The sequence below is a fragment of the Aquarana catesbeiana genome, linkage group LG03 (assembly GCF_042186555.1).
Source record: "Aquarana catesbeiana isolate 2022-GZ linkage group LG03, ASM4218655v1, whole genome shotgun sequence".
NCBI classification, from domain to species: domain Eukaryota; kingdom Metazoa; phylum Chordata; class Amphibia; order Anura; family Ranidae; genus Aquarana; species Aquarana catesbeiana.
The window spans coordinates 188,523,588-188,545,401 of NC_133326.1; the positions used below are offsets into that span (position 1 = coordinate 188,523,588).

At 41.6% G+C, this 21,814-nt stretch overlaps 1 protein-coding gene across 1 annotated transcript in view; it reads right to left on the reverse strand.

The window, feature by feature from the left end:
- Positions 1–21,814, reverse strand: part of SYPL1 (synaptophysin like 1) — a 103,879-nt gene that overhangs the window by 53,356 nt on the left and 28,709 nt on the right. The window contains exons 2-3 of the mRNA XM_073619655.1: positions 8,032–8,159; positions 2,331–2,532 (exon numbers count right to left, since the gene is read on the reverse strand). Coding sequence (XP_073475756.1) covers positions 2,331–2,532; positions 8,032–8,159 — 330 coding nt within the window. The remainder of the gene's footprint in view (positions 1–2,330; positions 2,533–8,031; positions 8,160–21,814) is intronic.

The window sequence follows — 21,814 nt, forward strand, 5'->3', positions numbered from 1 at the left end:
AAAAATGCCCCACGACAACAAAAATTGTGGACTATCTCGGTACCCAGATATTTAGACAAAGTAAAATAAAAAGTATTATTTATGTTCTTTTTTCCAATAAATAAAAAGGACATTGGATACAACAATGTATAAAATAGTTATTGCATACAGTTACAAGTGATTTAAAGAGAGAACAGGTAAACCCCACAAGTATATGGGGAGAAAAGATGTAGGTCCAAAACGTAATCCTCTACATGTTTCACGAGAGAAGTCGAAGGGACGGCACGAGTATACCCTCCCTTTAGAGCACATACGCTGGTGACATTCCAGTGAGCAGCAGCCAGTGACATCTCCTAAACGATGCACGTTTAGGAGATATTCATTTTATCTACAGGTAACCTTTATTATAAGCTTACCTGTAGGTAAAAGCACTAGAAAAAGGAGTTTACTACCACTTGAACGTTTGGATGTCTCATTTAGAGCACATTAGTTATAACATTAATCATTTCCTCTCACAGCTTGTCAAGCATCATGTACCATTGATTTTCATTATGTTAGCATCACTTTGTCTACTTACATCATACACAAAGTATAATATAGGGCATACATGATTAGATCGCTTTACAGGTTTATTCAACATGTCCATTTTTCTTTGCTCAGGGCAGCACAACAATCGTCATGTAGTTACAGGGGTGACCCGATCCTCGTAGACTGCATATGCTATCTGTTCATAATTAGGGAAGGTTTTGGGAGTTTTAGGTCTCTTTGTGCCCAAAGGGGCATGGCGAGATGGAGGAGAGTCATCCTGCACAATGTCAAGGCTTTTGTGGACAGATACAATGAGCTTTTCAAAATTAGCAAGTATGTTGCTTGAAGTTGCCTCTTCATTATAGGGACTGTGGGGGAAAATAAATATCCTGTAGCTTCTGCCATCACTGCCTCAACATCCTCTTCAATTCAGCATCCTCTAGAAATGGCAAATCAGGATCACACTCCAGTTGAAAAAACTGGGAGTAGGAGAAGAGGGGGAGAGTTTGAGCTCTGAACAAACATTATTGAACGAACGCCGTAATCTGTCTGAAAAAATGTCACACAGTTGCACAGAACTCTGCATTTGTTAAGTAGCTTGTGTGTCTGAAGATAAGCTAGACCTGAATGCTGAAACCAGCATTAAAACTGGTTCTTGCTTCAGTGCAAGTGATGCATGATCACTTTGAGGTGGAATGTTGAGCAGATGTTAACCTGCTGGTTAGAGTTGGCTCCCATTTGCCTGGTCTCAGTCATAGCTACAGTACCCTGGGGGGTACTCCTAAAGTGTGGAAGATGGGATAAGTGTACTCTTTAACCCAGACCAACTTGCAAGGACTCCTTGGGGCGAAAAGACAGGAGGAAGCACCTGAGGACCTTAAAAGGGCACTAGGCAGAAGTGACGTAAGTTGTGCGACCAGTGGTGTGATGAAACACCTACTCATGCAGTTCAGAATGAGCTCTGAGTGGTTGAATTTTAGCACAAGTTTGAAAAGTGTATACACCGACACAGCCCTTTTTTACACAGCAACAGTCAAAACACAGAGTGACCCTGTCTTACTTGTCCAAGATGCTGGACTTTATATAAAGTCCAGGCTTAACCCGTCACAGTGGATACACCCCCTAAGGGGTCCTTGGGGATTGAGTCCCATAGTGATGGATCACGGACTTGTATAGCACCCTGCGGCTAACAATGCACTGCATCAAGTGCCAAGGTGAGTGCCCTACATAGGATTCAGTACCCGAAGCAACATTACGGGCCATCCACACAGCGTGGGATCCGGGTATGGCTCCAAAAAGTTTTACCAAGGTTGCACCAATACAGATGTACTACCTCTGTAGTAGTGAAGCAGGCCAGTGTCCAATCACCTGAAGGTACAAGCCTATAAACCATGGTGTATGAAAGAGTTGCCCGTGTCCTATACGATTAAGATAAGTAAATACTTGTACTCATGCAAATGCTCAGATACCTGAAACCGATACCTTTGCAGTACGATTTGAGCCCTTACAAAATGAATGGGCTCAAATCGCACTACAAAGAATCACATGCAATTTGAACAGGAATACAGTGCGATTCCTTTCTGAATCACATGCAGTTTCCTGCACTGCTCCTGTGTGAACCCAGGCTTGTCATAGTGACTTCAGTGCTCATACACGCCGGAAAAAAAAAAAAAAAAATGTTATATATTTATGGATATATTAATTTCATGCACTCCTTTTTTTAAATTAGTTTCTTATATATTTAATTTTGAGCAGCACTGTATGTTGCATTAAACGGCAGTAAACATAAAATAGTGTAAACAGACAAAATGGATAGTACTTACAATTAGTGGCAGTTTTTTAGAGTCTTGATAAAGATGCCTGTACCCAATATACAATACAAGGGCACCCATAGAGTAAAGGAAAGCCAATACAGCAATGGCAACATAAAACTGTGCTGGAGAAGAATAGTCCCCGATGAGGTGGAACGGTAGCCATTTTGTGTTACAGATATTGTCAATGCCTTTGAATATAACAGTATTCAGCCTAAAAACAAAATCACAAAACAAAAATGAAAAAATAAAAAAATTAGTATTCTTTATTAAAAACATTCAGAGGAATTACTCAAGCTTCCTGTGTCATTCTCTCAGAAGTAGTGTGCACCAGGTAGACCTGTTTCAAGTCCATCTGCGCCACCACCAGTTTCTATTTCAGAGTGAATAGAAACTAGTGCAAGTCTGCACCTGAGAGGGAAAACTGTAGTTTTTACAAAAAGAAAAACTGCTGCAGATAAATCTGCCTGTGCAATGCTTTGTGAAATCCCCCCATTGTTCTAATGTTTAGTAGGTAAATAGATGCAATATAGGCAATTATGAGTTATCCATAATATGCCTATGGATAATTCTCCCTACCAATTTTTATATTCTTAAGGGCTCTTTCACACAGTAATGTCCATTTGGACAGACTCCGTTTGCTCAGCAGGGATCTGTTGATCCCCGCTGAGCCAAGTCCGTCTGCACAGTGAGCAGAGTCAGAGCCCCGCTCTCCTCTATGGGGGATCGGATGAAAAAGAATCCGCCTGTCAGTTTTCATCCGATCTGATAGTCTGGATTTAGCAGTGTGGATCGAATGTCAGCGGACACATCAGCGCTGACATCCGTTGCTCCATAGGAGATGCATGGAGCATCTGTTCAGGTCCACCTGAAAAACTGACCGGTGGACCTGAACGGTCCGTGTGAAAGAGCCTTTAAAACTATTTGCACATATTGTTATCAAACTAACTAAATGTGCAGGCTTTATTAGTTAACGTCTATAAATTTTTTTTTTTAAACTTTATTTAAAAAAAAATATGAGGCATCCTAAAATATCACTTGTAGGAAAGCTTGTAGGCAATTTCCCCAGCAATAAAACACCTGACTGAATTCCCAGTCTTTAGTTTTTTTTAAGCAAAATAGTGGAATGAGACTTGACTAAGTTTTGCCTAGAAAATTCATCGAAGCATAGTTCTCTCCCAATCAACATTGTTTATTTTTAATCCTCATGCTGCTAGCATTAGTAAATAGATAGGAAAGTATATCACATTTACTTGTTTTAAACTTTTTTATTTTTAAATTTCTTCAGTTACTTCCTCACTTCTTGCCTAGGCAAGCGATGTCATATATCCCAATAATCTTCGGGAGAGGAGTGGTTTTCTCAGCTAAGCACTCTCCCGCATGCATGCTTGAGCTAAGGGAAGATGGATTATAGGAAGTAAATGCTACATGAATCATTTGCCCTTACGCAAGATGGCTACAGCTAGATTTCTAAACAAAATAAAGCATGGAGACAAGGATGGATGGTGGATTTTTCTTTGAATATTAAACATAAATTAGTGTTAGTTAGTGTTCATTTGTGGTGCTAGGATGCAGTGAAGATCCGCTTTAAACCCCAGAACAAAAATGTAATACTCTGGCTGCATTTGTTGTCTTTCAAATTCCCTCCATTTTTACCACCATACTGTATCTATAGGAGGATCAGCATTTTCACCCTAGGACAAGATTACAGAACACCCCCCTCTAAAGATTGCTGATAAGAGTTCAGCCCTGGCATAGTGAACAGGAAGATATCAGCAAGCTTTTTGCCAGGGTCTTTCCCCTGACCCCCAAAATGCAACCGCTCTCAAGATCATGTTCCCATCGGTCACTGATATCTGCTGGAGATGTAACTCTGCGAAGAGTACGTAAATCATATCTGGTGGGAATGCAGCATAATCCGTCCTTATTGGACACAAATTTTCCAATCTATACTGATATATGACAAGCCACTCATGCCTTCCCCTCTTATAGCACTTCTTTCCATTTTGCCCGGTACCATTAAATCCCAAAAACATAGTCTCCTCAAATTCTTCCTTAGTGCGGGGAGACAACTAATTCCTAGATAATGGAAAACTACCTCCCCCCAATCCCTTATTGAGTGGGTGGCTGAGATACATGATATTATGCTTATGAAGGAGATGCAGGCTAAATCTATAGAAAAAGAAGCAAAGTTTTCATTCATCTGGAGTATTTGGAGGCATTACTCTACCTCAGATAAATTGAAGGACAGACTCTCATCAGCGAGTAATCCTTGAGAGATTGAAATTTCCCTAACTCGCATTTGTTGATCCGTAACCGATCTACCCGCAAAGGAATGAGGCCCGCTGTCTCACCCCCCCTCCCACCCCCCCTTCTCTTCTATCCTCCCAAACTATTCTTTCTGCCATCTGGCTTTCCCCCCCCCCCCCTCTTCTATTCCTTCTCCTCTTTCCTACCTCTTCTATCCCTAGTTTTGGATAGCCATTCCATGTGATTAAAATTACTCTTGGTATGCATACCACAGATAGCCAAGATACTTGAACGTATTTTGAACCTAGGTTCTGACACTTACTAATAGTTGGTTTAGACTCATCTACCCCCCTCGGTCTCTGGACGGAGCAGGCTCCCATAGGGGCGTCCGGTCCGCCGGTGTGGGCGACCGCTCAAATGTCAGCACTATGGAATAGGAATCATTATGCTATTGACACCCTTTCAAGTCATCTATAAGTATGTAATGGAATGCATTATATTGAGGTTTATAAATTTCAATTTTATTGGATCAGTACACCTTCTTTTATGTTTAACAAGGGAGAGGGAGAGAGGGACTCGATTAATCGTTAATTTTTTTTGATCGGTAGGCTGCCTGCCCTGTGGCCGCTTTGGGCCAAGCTGTGGCTGCAGCGCTCCCTCCTCCTTCACTATGTCATACATAGTCTGTGGGCATCTCCCGCTGTGTGTCTCCGAGCTGAGTGTGGAAACTTTGGCCGCGCTGTGCGAGAAGTCCCGCCCTCCTCCTAGATCAGCTCGTGTGATAGACACAGTGTTCTGTGTCTATCACACGAGCTGATCTAGGAGGAGAGCGGGACTTCTCGCACAGTGCGGCCAAAGTTTTCACACTCAGCTCCAAGACACTGGGAGATGCCCGCAGACTGTGTAATCCAGGCACAGACTACAGTGAGGCTGCGATTATGGGATCGGTGAGACTGCATTATGGGCATAGTGAGGCTGCGATTATGATGTGTGACGTCCTAGCCATGCCCCACTATGTCCGGCTTTGGCCGTTGTCATAACAACGGTGCTAAATCAGCTAAAAAAGTAGTTGGATCTGTATGTGCGTTTTAATTAATCTAAATTAGTCGATAAAAAAAAAAAAAAAAAAAACAACACCACACACACACACACACACACACACACACACACACACCAATTAATCGAACACAAAAATTTTATAATAGTAACAGCCCTAATATATATATATACATATACACACACACACACACACACACACACATTATATATATATATACATACATATACACACACACACACATTATATATATATATATATATATATATATATATATATATATATATATATATATATATATATACATATATATATATATACACACACACACACACACATATACATACATACATACATACACACACACAGATATATATCTATATACACACACACACACTTTTTTTTTTTTATTATTACACATTAGGCTTACCTACAGGCAAAATTCATGCATGGGAGTTTACTCCCACGTTAAAAGATCTAAAGGCAGTAAAACACAAAATGCTTGTTGTTTCGAGTTTACATATTGTATATCAAACCCAAAATGTGGAGAAGTAGACCCCTCCTGTTGAGGTTTTTACTGCCATTTAGGGCTCAATTTCAGTGATTTACCATCAATCTGATAAAATTTTCAATAGACAGGAAGTGAAGGAAAATCTGCACCAGATACAAATAAAAAAAATTTGACAGACGATAGCCTTCCCCTGCTTTTATAAAAAGGACAAAGAAGGCCAGTATGGCGTTCAGCAAGTGGTTAAGTGTGATTATTTTTTAAAAAATAAACAAAAAAAGAAAAACAAAAAAACAAACATTTTCTGAGAGCACCCTGGAGATTAAAATGGTGGTAGTATCAATTTATTGTCACAATATTTGTACCACGGATTTTATCATACCAGTGACATAAATATTCCATAGGTGACATAGTTACAAGATCACATTTGCAAGATAAAGTATGCATGTAATTTGTATCGAAATTGTGAGTCTGGCATTTGAAAATTTTCTATTAAGATTTGTTTGAATAGCATTCCTTGTGATCGCATAAGTCTGCGATGCGCAGGAAGCCCTGGTTGGGCCACCATTTGAAAGCCAAATGGGTGAGGCCCGGGGGTGAAGTCCTTGTTTTGCAACAAGGGAGTTAATGGACTATGGGGCGATTTGAAATTATAAGGCTTAGACAATCTGTCCCATATTCTAAATGACAACGAAAGGGATGGGAACAAGATCGGAGGCCAGTCTTTCGCTGGCAACCACATAGCATGGGAAATTGGCCTATATTGATCAGAATATGACTCCGACATCCACAATGGATGAGGCTGCTACGAACGTATCTCCCCCCATGAAAAGTGGAGTTAACCTTTAAACTTTGAAGTGATGACCTGCAAGGACATTTAAAGAATGGTTTAAAAAAAAAAATATAGGGTACTGAAGTTTGTCGTCATCTTATGGGCAGGCACAATTTTAAAGCTTGATACAATGGGTATCTAGTTACTCAGGAAACCTTCATCTTTGGTTTTCCAAAAATAGGTAATAATGCATTGTGTGTGTCCTACAATTATTTTTAGTGCATTTTTTACTGAAAATTTGCACCTGATAAACCCTTTCGCAAAACTTGTATGACATAAAAATTTGTCACCATTACTTTTTTTCTAGGTGGTCTGCTTTCAGAAAATACATAACGATTGGGGGGGGTTTTAAATAATCTTCAGGCCTAAACAGATTTTTCAAACGTGTGAAAAAAACATAAAATAACACCAAACAATTAAAAAACAGCTCTGGCAGTGAAAGGATTATTATGCCCCTTTCCCACTGGTGGAGTCCGCCAGTGGATAAGCCCGCTCAGCAGGGGATCTCTCTGCTGATCCCCACGGAGCAGACAGATGACAGGTCTGTGTCCACTCCGCATCACAGCCCGCTTTCCTCTATGGGCGGCTGGATGGAAGCGGACCATCTGTCCTCTGAACCAAGCTACCAGACATCCGTTTGTTTTTAGTGGACAGGTTCACATCGGATGTCGGCACATGTCCGCTGACATCTGCCGCTCCTTAGAAAGCAATGAATTGTCCGATCAGGTCCTCATGAAACACAGACAGGCAGCACTGATCGGGGGGGGGTTACCATTATTGATATTAATGTCATGCCAGGATTTCAATGCTTTCAGTCACTGACGCAAAATGTATGCAGATCAGGGAGTCCTAACTATTTGCTGCATACTTCGTACAGGTCAACAACTGAAGGCATTGAAACCAATGACAGCCAGAAACTATCATTTTCAGAAAATAGTCAATGGCATCCACATTTCTCTCAGGAAAGTTGTCCTTTAGGCTGAGGCTCTAGAAGATAGAAGATGGCAATAACCTATGTAGCCTTTACAAAAAGGTCAGAAAACACAGACTGGGTGGTTATACTTACTGAAATGGGTACCCAAAATCAGCCGTCATAGTTTGGTTATCCGTAATATTCTTTTGTGGGCATGTAACAAATAGGCTTGTTTGTCCCTTGTAACCCCCACATGTTGCAAAAGAGAAGATTGAGAAAAACTAGAAGGGAAAAAGATAATATAATAAATTAAACAGTTCAATTGATGAATCACGATTATTCAAAAGCATATTTAATTTAGTGCACCCAAAGATTAGAGTAAGGGTCCATTCACACAGGGACAACTTTGGATCCGACTTCAAGTCGCCCCAAGTCTCCTCAGGTCGCGTTAGATGAAAAAAAAAAATCAATGTAAGTGAATGGATCTGTCTTAATGCACACTACTGCAGTCGCTCCTACTTCAGAAAAGGTTCCTGTACTACTTCAATCCGACTTCTAGGTGACTTGTACCCATTGATTTCAATGGAAGTTGCCTCCAAGTCGGATCCCCTGTCTTAACTGAAGCAACTTTCCAGGAAGTTCAAAAATAGTTTTCTAGGCAAACCCCTCCCTCCCACAGAGCTGATTATTATGTGACTGGCCACTGGCAAAGTCCCCTGTCCTGGAGGCAACTTCAAGTTGCCCCAAGTCGCGCTGTGATTCATACTCAAGTCGTGTCCAAGTTGCCTCCCAAAGTCGCGCTGGAAGTCGTGTTGCCCCTGTGTGAATAGACCCCAACACTAAAATTATTTACCACAATTCTAGTTAACAAAGCTTTCTTAAATTAAAGCACCTGCTATTACTTATCCTCCTCCAAATTCCTTTGTTTTTGCTGCTGTAATCTGACTTCCTGTTAGAGGGTGGCTACATTTGTTCTCTATGGTCCCACTGTATTTAGGAATGTAGCCACTCTCTCTTGCTTGCTCCAGAGATGAACAAGGCACTATGGATTATAGGATGTGTGGAATGCAAAAATCAGTGCACTTGACCGTATATAACATGCACGATTTGTTTAAAAAAAAAAAATAATAATAATAATAATAATAATAAGGAAGTGAGGGCAAAAAAGGAGTATTTCGGTAGCTCATATGAAATTTTTAGCACTTTTGGAGAGAGATTGCACTTTTTGGTGGCATTTAATCATCACTGGGTTTTGTGCTTTTTGCTATATAAAAACAAAAATGGGGGGTGGGGGGGGTTTAGTGTTTGCTACAAAATTTAGCAAATAATTCTTTATTCGTGAATTTAGACCAAAATGTATTATGTTATTAGTAGCAGAAGTGTATATTCTTTAGATGCCATTTAAATGCCAGGACAGTACAAATAACCCCCCCCCCCCATATGACCCCTTTTTGGAAAGTAGACAGTCTGAGGCATTTAGTAAAAGGCATGATAGTTTTTTGAAGCTGTACGTTTTTTTGCCAAAACGCTTGGTAAAACGATGAAAGTAAATAAAATGTGTGTGTTACACAAAGATATAATTTTAACACCGTAAATGTCACATAGTATAGGCATAAGTAGTTCACTGGACCTATACCATGTCATGTGATCAGCTATCTCCAAGCAACGAACCAATCACTGGACACATGGGTACAAGCTCTAGAAGCTGCTCACGAGCCGCTGATGTGGAGGTTGTATGGGTGTGTCCACCCATAGCGGCGCTCTTCCTGTCCAGCCATTTATGTACTATGGCTGGGGCAGGAAGCTGTTAAAGTGATTGTAAACCCTTTTATTTTTTTTAAACCAACATATCATACTTACCTACTCTACGCAGCCGACAAAACTATATTCAAGTCTAGGGCTGAAACAACTAATCGATTAATCGACAACTAATTGATTATGAAAATAGTAATCGGTTAATTTAATAATCGATTAATCGGCCAGTAACATAACGGGGTAAAAAAAAAAAAAAAAAAAAAAAACTAAAAATGAGCCCTTTATAGTACAAAAATAGCAAATAATCGCTACTGTAACTATGCTTTTTTTCAGCCGCTGCATATTTGGAAAAGGTCAGGGATTTTTTTTTTTTAAAAACACAAAACGGTGCTTTTTTGGTTCAATATACTTCAATGGAGAAGCTGCAGAAAAGCATGTAATGTGTTTTTGCAGAAATTTGTGTTTTTTACATCAGCCCAACAACAAATGGGCCAAAAAAAAAGCAAAATCACACAGCAAAAAAGCACTGCAGAGACAGATCAAAAGCAAACTGCATCGGTGTGCACCGAGCCTTATGCTGGCCATTTGGATCAATTTTCAGACGAGAATATTCAGACGAAAAATCTTACTACATTCGCTGAATGAAAGAATTTTTCATTTCATGAAATTTTCACTTGTTTTTAACAGTCTTTTTTTATAAAAAATGTAATTTCTGAACAAAAACCATATACATTGTCTGAAAATTCCTTTGACCAAGAAGTTTCCTAATTTTCCCATCACTGTGGTTGAAAACGACGTCGATTTAACTCCCCCCCCCCCCCCCCCCCAACGATTAGAAAATCGAACCAACGTTCTTAAAAATTTTTTTGAAGGAAGACATGTTTGTTTATTTTTAGAAATAAAAAAAATGGATCTGAGTCTGATGATATTTACCAGATTTACCCTTTAATATACTGTTAGAGGATATAAACTGTATATACTATCTCTCCTCTAATAGTATATACAGTACATCTCCTCTAATAGCAGTATATACAGTATATCTCCTCTAATAGCAGTATATACAGTATCTTCTCTAATAGTATATACAGTATATCTCTTCTGTCTGTTATTCTCAGAGTGGATTAGAGATTTTGCTCCCTAACCATATAGTTGGTTATTTATATTTACCACTGCCTAGAGATATTTAAGAATAAATTGCCTTTTTTTAAAAAAACTTTACATATCAACCACTTCCCTACCCGCGTATATACATATGACGTCCACAGATGGGATCTCCCATCCTGGGTGGACGTCATATGACAGCCTCGGGTTTCCGGCCGTCTAGGGGGCGCGCGCCCGCCGCGTTGCTCGGGACCCGGTGCGTGTGCCCCGCGATTGCCCGTTAACCGGGCCGGACCGTGGATCTGTGTGTGTAAACACACAGATCCACGTCCTGTCAGGTGAGAGGAGAGCGATCTGTGCTCCCAGTACAGCGGAACACTGATCGGTCTCCTCCCCTTGTACGTCCCCGCCCCCTACAGTTAGAAGCATTCCCTAGGAAACACATTTAACCCCTTGTGTCCCCCTAGTGGTTAACCCCTTCACTGCCTGTCACATTTGCACAGTAATCAATGCAATTTTATAGCATCGTTAGTTGCAGCCCTATTCAAGTCCCAAGAGTTCAGGGGTTACTTAATCACTTCAGCCCCGGAAGGACTTACCCCCTTCCTGACCAGAGCACTTTTTACAATTTGGCACTGCGTCGCTTTAACTGCTAATTGCGCGGTCATGCAATGCTGTACCCAAACAAAATTTGCGTCCTTTTCTTCCCACAAATAGAGCTTTCTTTTGATGGTATTTGATCACCTCTGCGGTTTTTATTTTTTGCGCTATAAAACGGAAAAAGACTGAAAATTTTGAAAAAAAAAAAAAAAAAAAAAAGTCAATAAGCGTATATTTATTGGTTTGCGCAAAAGTTATAGCGCCTACAAACTAGGGTACATTTTCTGGAATTTACACAGCTTTTAGTTTATGACTGCCTATGTCATTTCTTGAGGTGCTAAAATGGCAGGGCAGTACAAAACCCCCACAAATGACCCCATTTTGGAAAGTAGACACCCCAAGTAAATTGCTGAGAGTCATGTTGAGCCCATTGAATATTCATTTTTTTTGTCCCAAGTGATTGAATAATGACAAAAAAAAAAAAAAAAAATTTACAAAAAAGTTGTCAATGATATATTGCTCACACAGGCCATGGGCATATGTGGAATTGCACCCCAAAATACATTCAGTTGCTTCTCCTGAGTACGGGGATACCACATGTGTGGGACTTTTTGGGAGCCTAGCCGCGTACGGGGCCCCAAAAACCAATCACCGCCTTCAGGATTTCTAAGGGTGTAAATTTTTGATTTCACTCCTCACTGCCTATCACAGTTTTGAAGGCCATAAAATGGCCAGATGGCACAACCCCCCCCCCCCCCAAATTACCCCATTTTGGAAAGTAGACACCCAAGCTATTTGCTGAGAGGCATGGTGACTATTTTGCAGCTCTCATTTGTTTTTGAAAATGAAGAAAGACAAGAAAAAAAAATTTTTCTTCTTCTTTTTTCAATTTTCAAAACTTTGTGACAAAAAGTGAGGTCTGCAAAATACTCACTATACCTCTCAGCAAATAGCTTTGGGTGTCTACTTTCCAAAATGGGGTCATTTGGGGGGGGTTTTGAACTGTCCTGGCATTTTATGCACAACATTTAGAAGCTTATGTCACACATCACCCACTCTTCTAACCACTTGAAGACAAAGCCCTTTCTGACACTATTTGTTTACATGAAAAAATATATTTTTTTTTTTTGCAAGAAAATTACTTTGAAACCCCAAACATTATATATATATTTTTTTAAAGCAAATGCCCTACAGATTAAAATGGTGGGTGTTTCATTTTTTTTTTCCACACAGTATTTGCGCAGCGATTTTTCAAACGCATTTTTTGGGGGAAAAAAAAAAAACACACTTTTTAATTTTAATGCACTAAAACACACCATATTGCCGAAATGTTTGATGAAATAAAAAAGATGATCTAAGGCCGAGTACATGGATACCAAACATGACATGCTTTAAAATTGCGCACAAAACGTGCAGTGGCGACAATCTACATCCATTTTTAAAAGCCTTTACAGGTTACCACTTTAGATTTACAGAGGAGGTCTACTGCTAAAATTACTGCCCTCGATCTGACCTTCGCGGTGATACCTCACATGCATGGTGCAATTGCTGTTTACATTTGATGCCAGACCAACGCTTGCGTTCGCTTTTGCGCGAGAGCAGGGGGGGACAGGGGTGCTTTTTTTCTTCTTTATTATTTTTTTTGCTTTTTTATCTTATTTTTAAACTGTTCCTTTCATTTTTTTTTTTTTATTTTATCATTTTTATTGTCATCTCAGGGAATGTAGATATCCCCTATGATAGCAATAGGTGGTGATAGGTACTTTTTTTTTTTTTTTAAATTGGGTCCCTAGATCTCTCCTCTGCCCTCAAAGCATCTGACCACACCAAGATCGGTGTGATAGAATGCTTTCCCAATTTCCCAATGGCGCTGTTTACATCCGGCGAAATCTAAGTCATGAAATGCTCGTAGCTTCCGGTTTCTTAGGGCATAGAGATGGTTGGAGCCATTCTGGTCTCTGATCAGCTGGCCGAATCACTGGCTGCATTCTCAGGTTCCCTGTTGGGACAGGAGAGCCAGAGAAAAACATGGAAGACGGTGGGGGGGGGGGGGACGACATTCCCTCCCACTGTTTGTAAAAGCAGTCTAGAGGCTAATTAGCCGCTAGTATTGCTTTTACATGAAAGCCGACCGCTGGCTGAAAAGAATGATACCAAGATGATACCTAAACCTGCAGGCATCATTCTGGTATAACCACTCAAAGTCATGAATGGCATACCTGAAAACAAAAAAATGGTTAACAATAAAACACAGTAAACAGTAAAGTATAAAAAATTGCATACCTGAAAAGTAAACATGATAAAACATAACAATAAAACATTGCAGAATAGAATACAGTAAAAAAGAGCAGAACAATAGAGAGAGAATAGAGCGAGAGAGGACAATAAAACGACAACTATTTTTTTTTTAATTTTATATATTTTTTTTGTTTGTTTTTTTACACTTTTTTTTGTAACTTTTATAACTGTAACTGGTTCCAGCGTTTAAAACATTCACCAATGCAAAGACCAGGATTGTCAGGACAGGAGGGAAAATAATAGCGGTTGTCACGCCTATATCCGCGCTTGCTGCAGACACGACATCTTTTTTTTGGGGGGGGGGGGGGGGGGGTTCGTTGGGTAGGGGTACTCGGGAGGACATAAAGAAAATGCCTCTCATGCAGCCAACTGCATTTGGTTGGGGATGTGAATGGGGGAAGTATGGGTGCTGCAGAAGTGGTGGGTTCCCAATTAGGATTGGTGAATGCAGCAGGAAGGGCACGATGGGCCTGTGTTTGTCTTCTTCTTAGTGGCAGCGGGACACTACTTGTGCTTGCCACCTCACCAGCTTGAACTGCACTTATGGGACTCGCCACGTCACCAAGTGTTACTGCAGTGCTGGTTTGACTACGACCGGGGTGTACTAGGCCGCTGGCGTTTGCCAGTTCACCAAAACGCTACCAAAAAAAAAAAAACTTAGTGATCGCAGGGATCAGGCCTGACTCTACGAACGCTGCAGTTATGCATTTAGTGTTTTGTAAGTGTCAGTGATCGATCGATACTGCACTTGGGTGGGCTGGGCCGGGCGGAGGGGCAAAACGCAGGTGCTAGCAGGTATCTGGGCTGATCCCACTAACACTGCGTTTTTGGGAACCCTAAACTGCTGGGGACGCTAGTATAGATCTGATCGGATCAGATATTGATCCGTTCAGATACTATACCACTAAGGGAGGTGTATGGTGCGTGCGTGGGCCTTAGTGGTACTGGCGCTAACCTGACGCTGCCTGGGGCGACGCATATCACCGCCGGGCGAACAGGGGGCTAAACCTTTACTCGGTAATAAACGGCGGGTGCCCTGACACTATAAAAAATAAACTAACCAACGTCACCCGTAACAGTTATACGGTGATCACTGGTGAAAGGGTTAACTAGGGGGCAATCAAGGGGTTAAAACCTTTATTAGATAGTATAGTATATGGGGGTCCCTGTCGCTATAAAACGCTGACGGCGAACCTAAATATTTACCTCCCTAACTAGCGTCACCAGTGACACCAATACAGCGATCAGAAAAATGATCGCTTAGTGACACTGACGACGGGGGTGATCAAGGGGTTAAAACTTTATTAAGGGGTACCCTAGACCTAAAGGGGGCTACCACTAACTGCCCTACCACACGGTCACAAACTGACACCAATGCAGTAATGTGTGTGTGCGCGCGTGTTTTACTATCACTCGGATGTCTTCTCTTCTCTCCTCGGCGCCAGAACGGAAAATACCGAGCCGAGGAGAGGTGACATCACTTCCTCTGCCTGTGTACTATACAAAGGCAGATTCTCATTGGCTGGGAGCGATCGCGAGGGGGTGGGGTGGGGGCCACGAATGGATGGTCTCCCCCGCATCTCTGATCGCTCCAAGTCAGAAGCCGACCGCCTCGGGCACCGGGGGAGGGGGGCGTCCGATCGGACCCCCGCCCGCGGCAGGCAATCACGTACCAGGTACGTGATTTTTGCCTGCCCGTGCCATTCTGCCGCAGTATGTCTGCGTTAGGCGGTCAGGAACTGGTTAACCGGAGATTAAGCCGTGTTACCCCCTGTATAAAATTTATGGACCAAAGAATGCGAAGCGAGTGATCGTTGAAATAATGCCGATAAGGCCGAGACCTGTGTTTAGAAAGCACTCAAGGCCAGCTTCATTTCTCACCCCATCTGCAGAAAAAAAAAGTCAAGGACTCTACCTAGACTTATTTCCTGGGGTGCAGCTCCTGGTTTCACACCAGGAGACATATGTTTCCCAGACTCCATAATATATAACCATGGAGACCGGCTCTGCATTAACCAGGGTAGAAAGACTACCGAACCTGACAACCCACGCTTCTTCAGAGTGTGGGCCTCAATAGCCAAACCATTAAATTTAGCGTTTGTAAAGTAGGATGGAACTCCGAACCTTGCGAGAGAAGGTCTGGCCGTGAAGGTAGGGTCCATAGGTACCCTACTGCCATCCTTGCATACCAAGATTTCCTGGACCCCGCTGGGGGTCACAAGAATCAACGATTTCCCTTCCTGCTTGATTCTGTGCAGGTAGAATAGGAGAGAAACCGAATCCACGGGAATAACAAGGCATCCGTTCCGCATGCTAGCGGAGCCTTTGTTCTTGATACAAAGTTGTCAACCTTTTTTGTTGATGCTGGACGCAAACAGATCTATGTCTGGGATCCCTAATCCTTGACATATTGACAGGAAGATATCGGGGTAAAGGAACCATTCTCCCAGGAGCAACTGCTGGCGACTCAAGTAGTCCGCCTGCCAATTTTCTATTCCTAGAATGAAAACTGCCAATAGGCAAAGTATATTGTTGTTGTTGTTGTTGTTGTTGTTATCTGCCCACGATAGGATAAGATTCACCTTTCTCTGGGCCGCACAACTTCTTGTGCCCCCTTGGCAATAAATATAGCCATTGCTGTGGCATAAATGGATTGAATCCTAGCAGGACAAATACCCTAAACTGAACATTCAGGCCCTCAGGACCAAGTGTTCTGCCTGAATTTCTAAAATGTTAATGGGCAAGCTCATTTCTGATCTAGGCCACTTCTCCTGGACATCTGCCTCTTCCAGGACTGTCTCGCAATCTAAACAAAAAAAGGTTGGCATATGTTATTATTTCCCTGGTAACTGAAGGAAGGATTTTCACCTTTGTAGATTTTGGATGTTAACCATAAACTGAGGCTCCGGCGCACCCAGCCTACAGCACTTGGTAATTCCAGGTGGTCTTTCATCTAGGTACTAACCAGGCCTGACCCTGCTTAGCCCCCAAGATCAGGTGAAATGGAGCGCTATCAGGGTGATGTGGCCGTAGGCTTTGGAGTCAGACACATTGGAAATGTAGAGCTTGAACTTTTTGTATCAAGCTGATAGGAAACTGTTTAGCAGCAGTCTAGAATGAGACTGAGCATAACGAATGGTCTAGAATGAAGCCACCATCTTCCCCGACAACCTCATGCAAAGTTGAATAGGAGAATATCATCTTGCTTCGACTACTTAAATCCGTTCCTTTATAGCGCGGATCTTAGCCTGGGGTACAAATACTCTTTTCTGGGTGTACCTATGATCAGACCCAAGTATTTTCTTCATGTTTAAAAGAAGATTCCTCCTAGGTTGAGAATCCGATCTAGATATTCCAGGTAGGCGAATGTGGTGACCAGACTTTGGTCTAACAGGCTACCGACTGGTCTAATAAGAACAGATTGACTAGGTAAACCATAATCGTTAAACCATGGGCCCTTAATCGGGCTATGAAAAGGAGCCAGAACCTTGTATTCGAGGTGTAGCAGCTAGATTGGAAAGCAGAGCTAGACACTGAAAATTAAGATTTTCCACTTTGAAAGAAAATATTACTAGCGAGCAAGGAAATGGGCATATGGAGATATTTGACATTGATTGACGCCAGAAGTTCTCCTCCTTGTAGGATGGAGATAGATTGGATTGACTTCATGCCAAAAAAGAGAGATTATATTCAGGAATTGAATTTTAGACCTTTGAGATCCAGAATATCCATTTGGATTTAACCAAACCCCAACCTCTGCCCTTACATGAGGGCCACCATGAACGCTTTTTGCTAAAAAATGGTCCAATGCAAGAAAGAAAGATTTTTTTTTTCTGTAACCTTAGGAACGTTTGATCTGAGAAAACAGAAACTTGGAACTCCAGTTTGTTAGTTGGAGCTATTGAGGAAGTCCCCCAATCGTCTTGACAGACACTCCTTCTGCCAGATCCCTAAGAACTGCAGAAGAATTCTCCCCATTGAGCAAGCGGGGGCACCTTCTCATAAGGATGCTACAGTATCTTGCAGGCGTCCTCCCCAAGACCTCTTTTGTCCCTGGGGTTAACCTTTGAACCTGACGGCGGAAGCCATCGTGACAGCCCGGAGGCTGATGCCCCTGGCACAGAAGAAGGAGCTTTGAAAAATACATTTACTCCTTCACTTAAATGGCAAAAATGGATCTTTTTACTAGAAATTCTTTGGATCCAAAAATATCCCCAGATAGCTGTTTCATTGCTAAAAGGAAAACTAGCCAGGAGCTTCTTGCATGACACTTAGCGAAGGGTGCAAGGCCTAAAGGATAGAGCTGTCATAGCAACTATTGCAAACATAAAGCTGCCTTCCTGGACCTGCTGAGCAGGATAACCTTCAAACCTGTTTAAACTGGTTTCTTAATAATTATCCAATTACTGTCAGCGCAGGCTGAGACTCTCAACCTGCCAGAGGAAAAAAGTGTTTTAGTATTGTCTGCTGGACAAGTCAAACTTACTCACAAAAGGATATAGTAGCGCTAATTGCTGGTATGCCCCACATAGTGAATTCTCATTACCATAGGATAAGTGTGACAACTTTTTAGAAAGGAAAATAATAATGCTGCAGAAATTAACGATTAATTCCTCAATTAATTGTTATTTTTTTTGATCGATCAAAATTTTTTTGATCGGTAGGCTGTCTGCCATGGGGCCGCTTTGGGCCAAGCTGTGGCTGCAGCGCAGCGCTACGCTCCCTCCTCCACTATATGTCATACACAGTCTGCAGGCATCTCCCACTGTGCATCTCTGAGCTGAGTGTGAAAACTTTGGCCGCGCTGTGAGAAAAGTCTCACCCTCCTCCTAGATCAGCTTGTGTGATAGACGCAGTGTTCTGTCTATCACACGAGCTGATCTAAGAGGGCGGGACTTTTCTCACAGCACGGCCAAAGTTTTCACACTCAGCTCGGAGATACACAGTGGGAGATGCCCGCAGACTGTGTAATCCAGGCACAGGCACGGACTACAGTGAGGCTGCAATCATGGGCACGGCGAGACAGCATCATGGGCACGGCGAGGCTGCAATTATAGGCGAGGCTGCGATTATGACGTGTAACGTCCTAGCCATGCCCCGCTATGTCCAGCTTCGGCCGTTGCCATAACAACGGGGCTAAATCAGCTAAAAGTAGTTGGATCTGTATGTGCGTTATAAAATTAATCAAAATTAGTCGATAAAAAAATAATAAAATAAATATCGATTAATTGAGCACGAAAATTTTAATTAGTAACAGCCCTAGAAAATAATGCTCATCTGGGTGAACCTCCAGATACAAAAAATGGACAGGAAAAAGCATGCACAGCTTGAGGAGGCTTTAGCGAACCCAAACATTCAGTTAAGGGTACATAAATGTGGAGCAGATCGTTCAGCAAGAAATTGTACCATCAATCTTACAGATTGTGAAAGCTGACTCTCCCACATTTGACACCTCAGAAGAGGAGTCATCAGCCTCACCACGGTCCCCTGAGGGAATAGTCTTCTCCTGCCCCTAGTTCCTTAGTCTGAGGGTCCTAGGAAAATGGAAGAGAACCTCTCGCACCTGAAGGTGGCCTATAACCCACATAGTAACTATGTTTCCGTGTCCTGTGATATACGATAGAGAGATATATATAGCAAAAAATGGAGCAAGCACCTTAACCACTTAAAGACCAGCCTCGTTTTGGATTTTAGGTGTTTACAAGTTTAAAACAGGTTTTTTTGCTAGAAAATTACTTAGAACCCCCAAACATTATATATTGTTTTTTTTCTAACATCCTAGAGAATACAATAGCGGTCATTGCAATACTTTTTTTTGCACCGTATTTGCGCAGCGGTCTTCTAAGCGCACTTTTTTTGGAAAAAATTCACTTTTTTGAAAAAAAATAAATAAGACAACAGTAAAGTTAGCCCAATTTTTTTTTATATTGTGAAATATAATGTTACGCCAGTTGATACCCAACATGTCACGCTTCAAAATTGCGCCCGCTCGTGGAATAGCGTCAAACTTTTACCCTTAAAAATCTCCATAGGCGACGTTTAAAAAATTCTACAGATTGCATGTTTTGCGTTACAGAGGAGGTCTAGGGCTAGAATTATTGCTCTCACTCTACCGGTCGCGGCGATACCTCACATGTGTGGTTTGACCACCGTTTTCATATGCGGGCGCTACTCACGTATGCGTTCGCTTCTGCGTGCGAGCTCGTCGGGACAGGGCGCTTTAAAAATTTTTTTTTATTTTTTTTTTATTTATTTTATTTATTTTTTCACTGTTTTTAAAAAAAAAAAAATTTGGATCACTTTTATTCCTATTACAAGGGATGTAAACATCCCTTGTAATAGAAAAAAGCATGACAGGTCCTCTTAAATATGAGATCTGGGGTCAAAAAGTCCTCAGATCTCATATTTAGACTAAAATGCAAAAAAAAAAAAAAAAAAAAAGTCGTTTAAAAAAATGACACTAAAAAAATTTGTGCCTTTAAGAGAGTGGGCGGAGCCGTCGTAATGACGTCGCTCCGGCCGTCACATGGTATGGAGACGGGTAGGCGCCATCTTGGCCTCACTTGTCTCCATACCTCAGCAGGGAAAGGACCCGATCGCCTCCGCCGCTACCGACGGCTCCGGTAAGCGGCGGAGGGTGCGGGAGAGCGGCGGGAGGGGGGGTGGCACCTCTCCCGCCGCCGATAACGGTGATCTCGCGGCGAACCCGCCGCTGAGACCACCATTATCGTGTACAGAATCGCTCACTGAAAAGATGGATATCTCGGTTGTGGCAGCAGCTGCTGCCGTTACCGAGATATCCATCTTCAAAAAAATGACGTATATATACAGTGAGCGGGGCTGAAGTGGTTAAAAAAAATACAAAAAAAAAAAAAAAAAAAAAAAAAAAGGGGACATTTTTTGCTCTCTAAGTATATACTTTTTTGTCATATTTAAAGGAGGTAGTGCGTTTATTAGAATCTCCAATACTAATTTGATAAAATTGTGTATATTTGGTTTGTTTGAAGTTATAGCATGTACAAAATATGGTATATAAAACCACACAGTGTTTTTGAAAAGTGATCAATCCTAATGTACAGACGGCCTCATTTCTTGAGGCCCTTATACTGGCAGATCAGTACAAACACCCCCAAAATTACCCCTCTTTGAAACATAGACAGTCTGAGGCATTTAGTAGGAGGCATAGTGAATTTTTGTGTCACAATTTTTTGGAACACAAATAAAAATAAAAAAATAAAACATGCTCTCACCAATGCATCATAATATGACTGGTGTGGAGTTAATCAGGGATACTGACTGGTGACAGTATGTTAAAAAGGAAAATGTAAATTTCTAAACATTAACTTTTTTTCTGTCATTGACCAAGGTACCATGTGATAGCTATGGGCCAGTCACAGCATAACAATACTAAGCACATTTGTTATGAATGAAACGCTCAACAGTTGTGTTTACATTGGGATCATGTGATCACATGCTCTCCCAGCCACTCAAAACGGCTGGGTATCAGGAGCCAAAAACTTGCTGTCTGGTGGACAGAGCGGATGTGGAAGCGGTGCGCTTTTTTTTTTTCCCCCCAGGCGATGTACCTCACCTGGCCTACAGCTGCTCCCACACATTGCCCGATTTTGATTTTTTAATATGTTTAAATATAAATAGAATGTACTTTCTCCCTCTACCTCGGTTTCATCCCCCAAGTGCAATTTTTATTTATGCTATGCTCAGACTTCCTGTTCAAGGATAACTAGGTTTGTTCCCCATGCCTCCCTTGTGTATGCAATTGTAGCCACCTTCTGCTCACCCCTAAGATGGACTTTACATCTATGTGCAAACATATTTACTTCTATGGGAGTTGTAGTACGCATAGAGAGTGAATCATTTGACCAAAAATAACAGCATATATATAACAAATGCAAAAAGATTCAGAAAAACAACAAAAAAATACCCTGATCACTTCCCCAGAGTAGAACAGTGTTACTATAACAAAACACTGTATTGTTCTGGTCACAAGTAAAAAAATAATCAGTGTCCCTGATCACCGCCACACCAGTTATATGATGATATACTGCACTGGTGATGACAGTATGTTAGAAAAAAAAAATAAAAAAATAAAAGTTACTTACCGGTAATGTTCTTTCCCGGAGTCTTGGACAGCCACCTGAAAGACCTTGGCTCCACCCCTCTG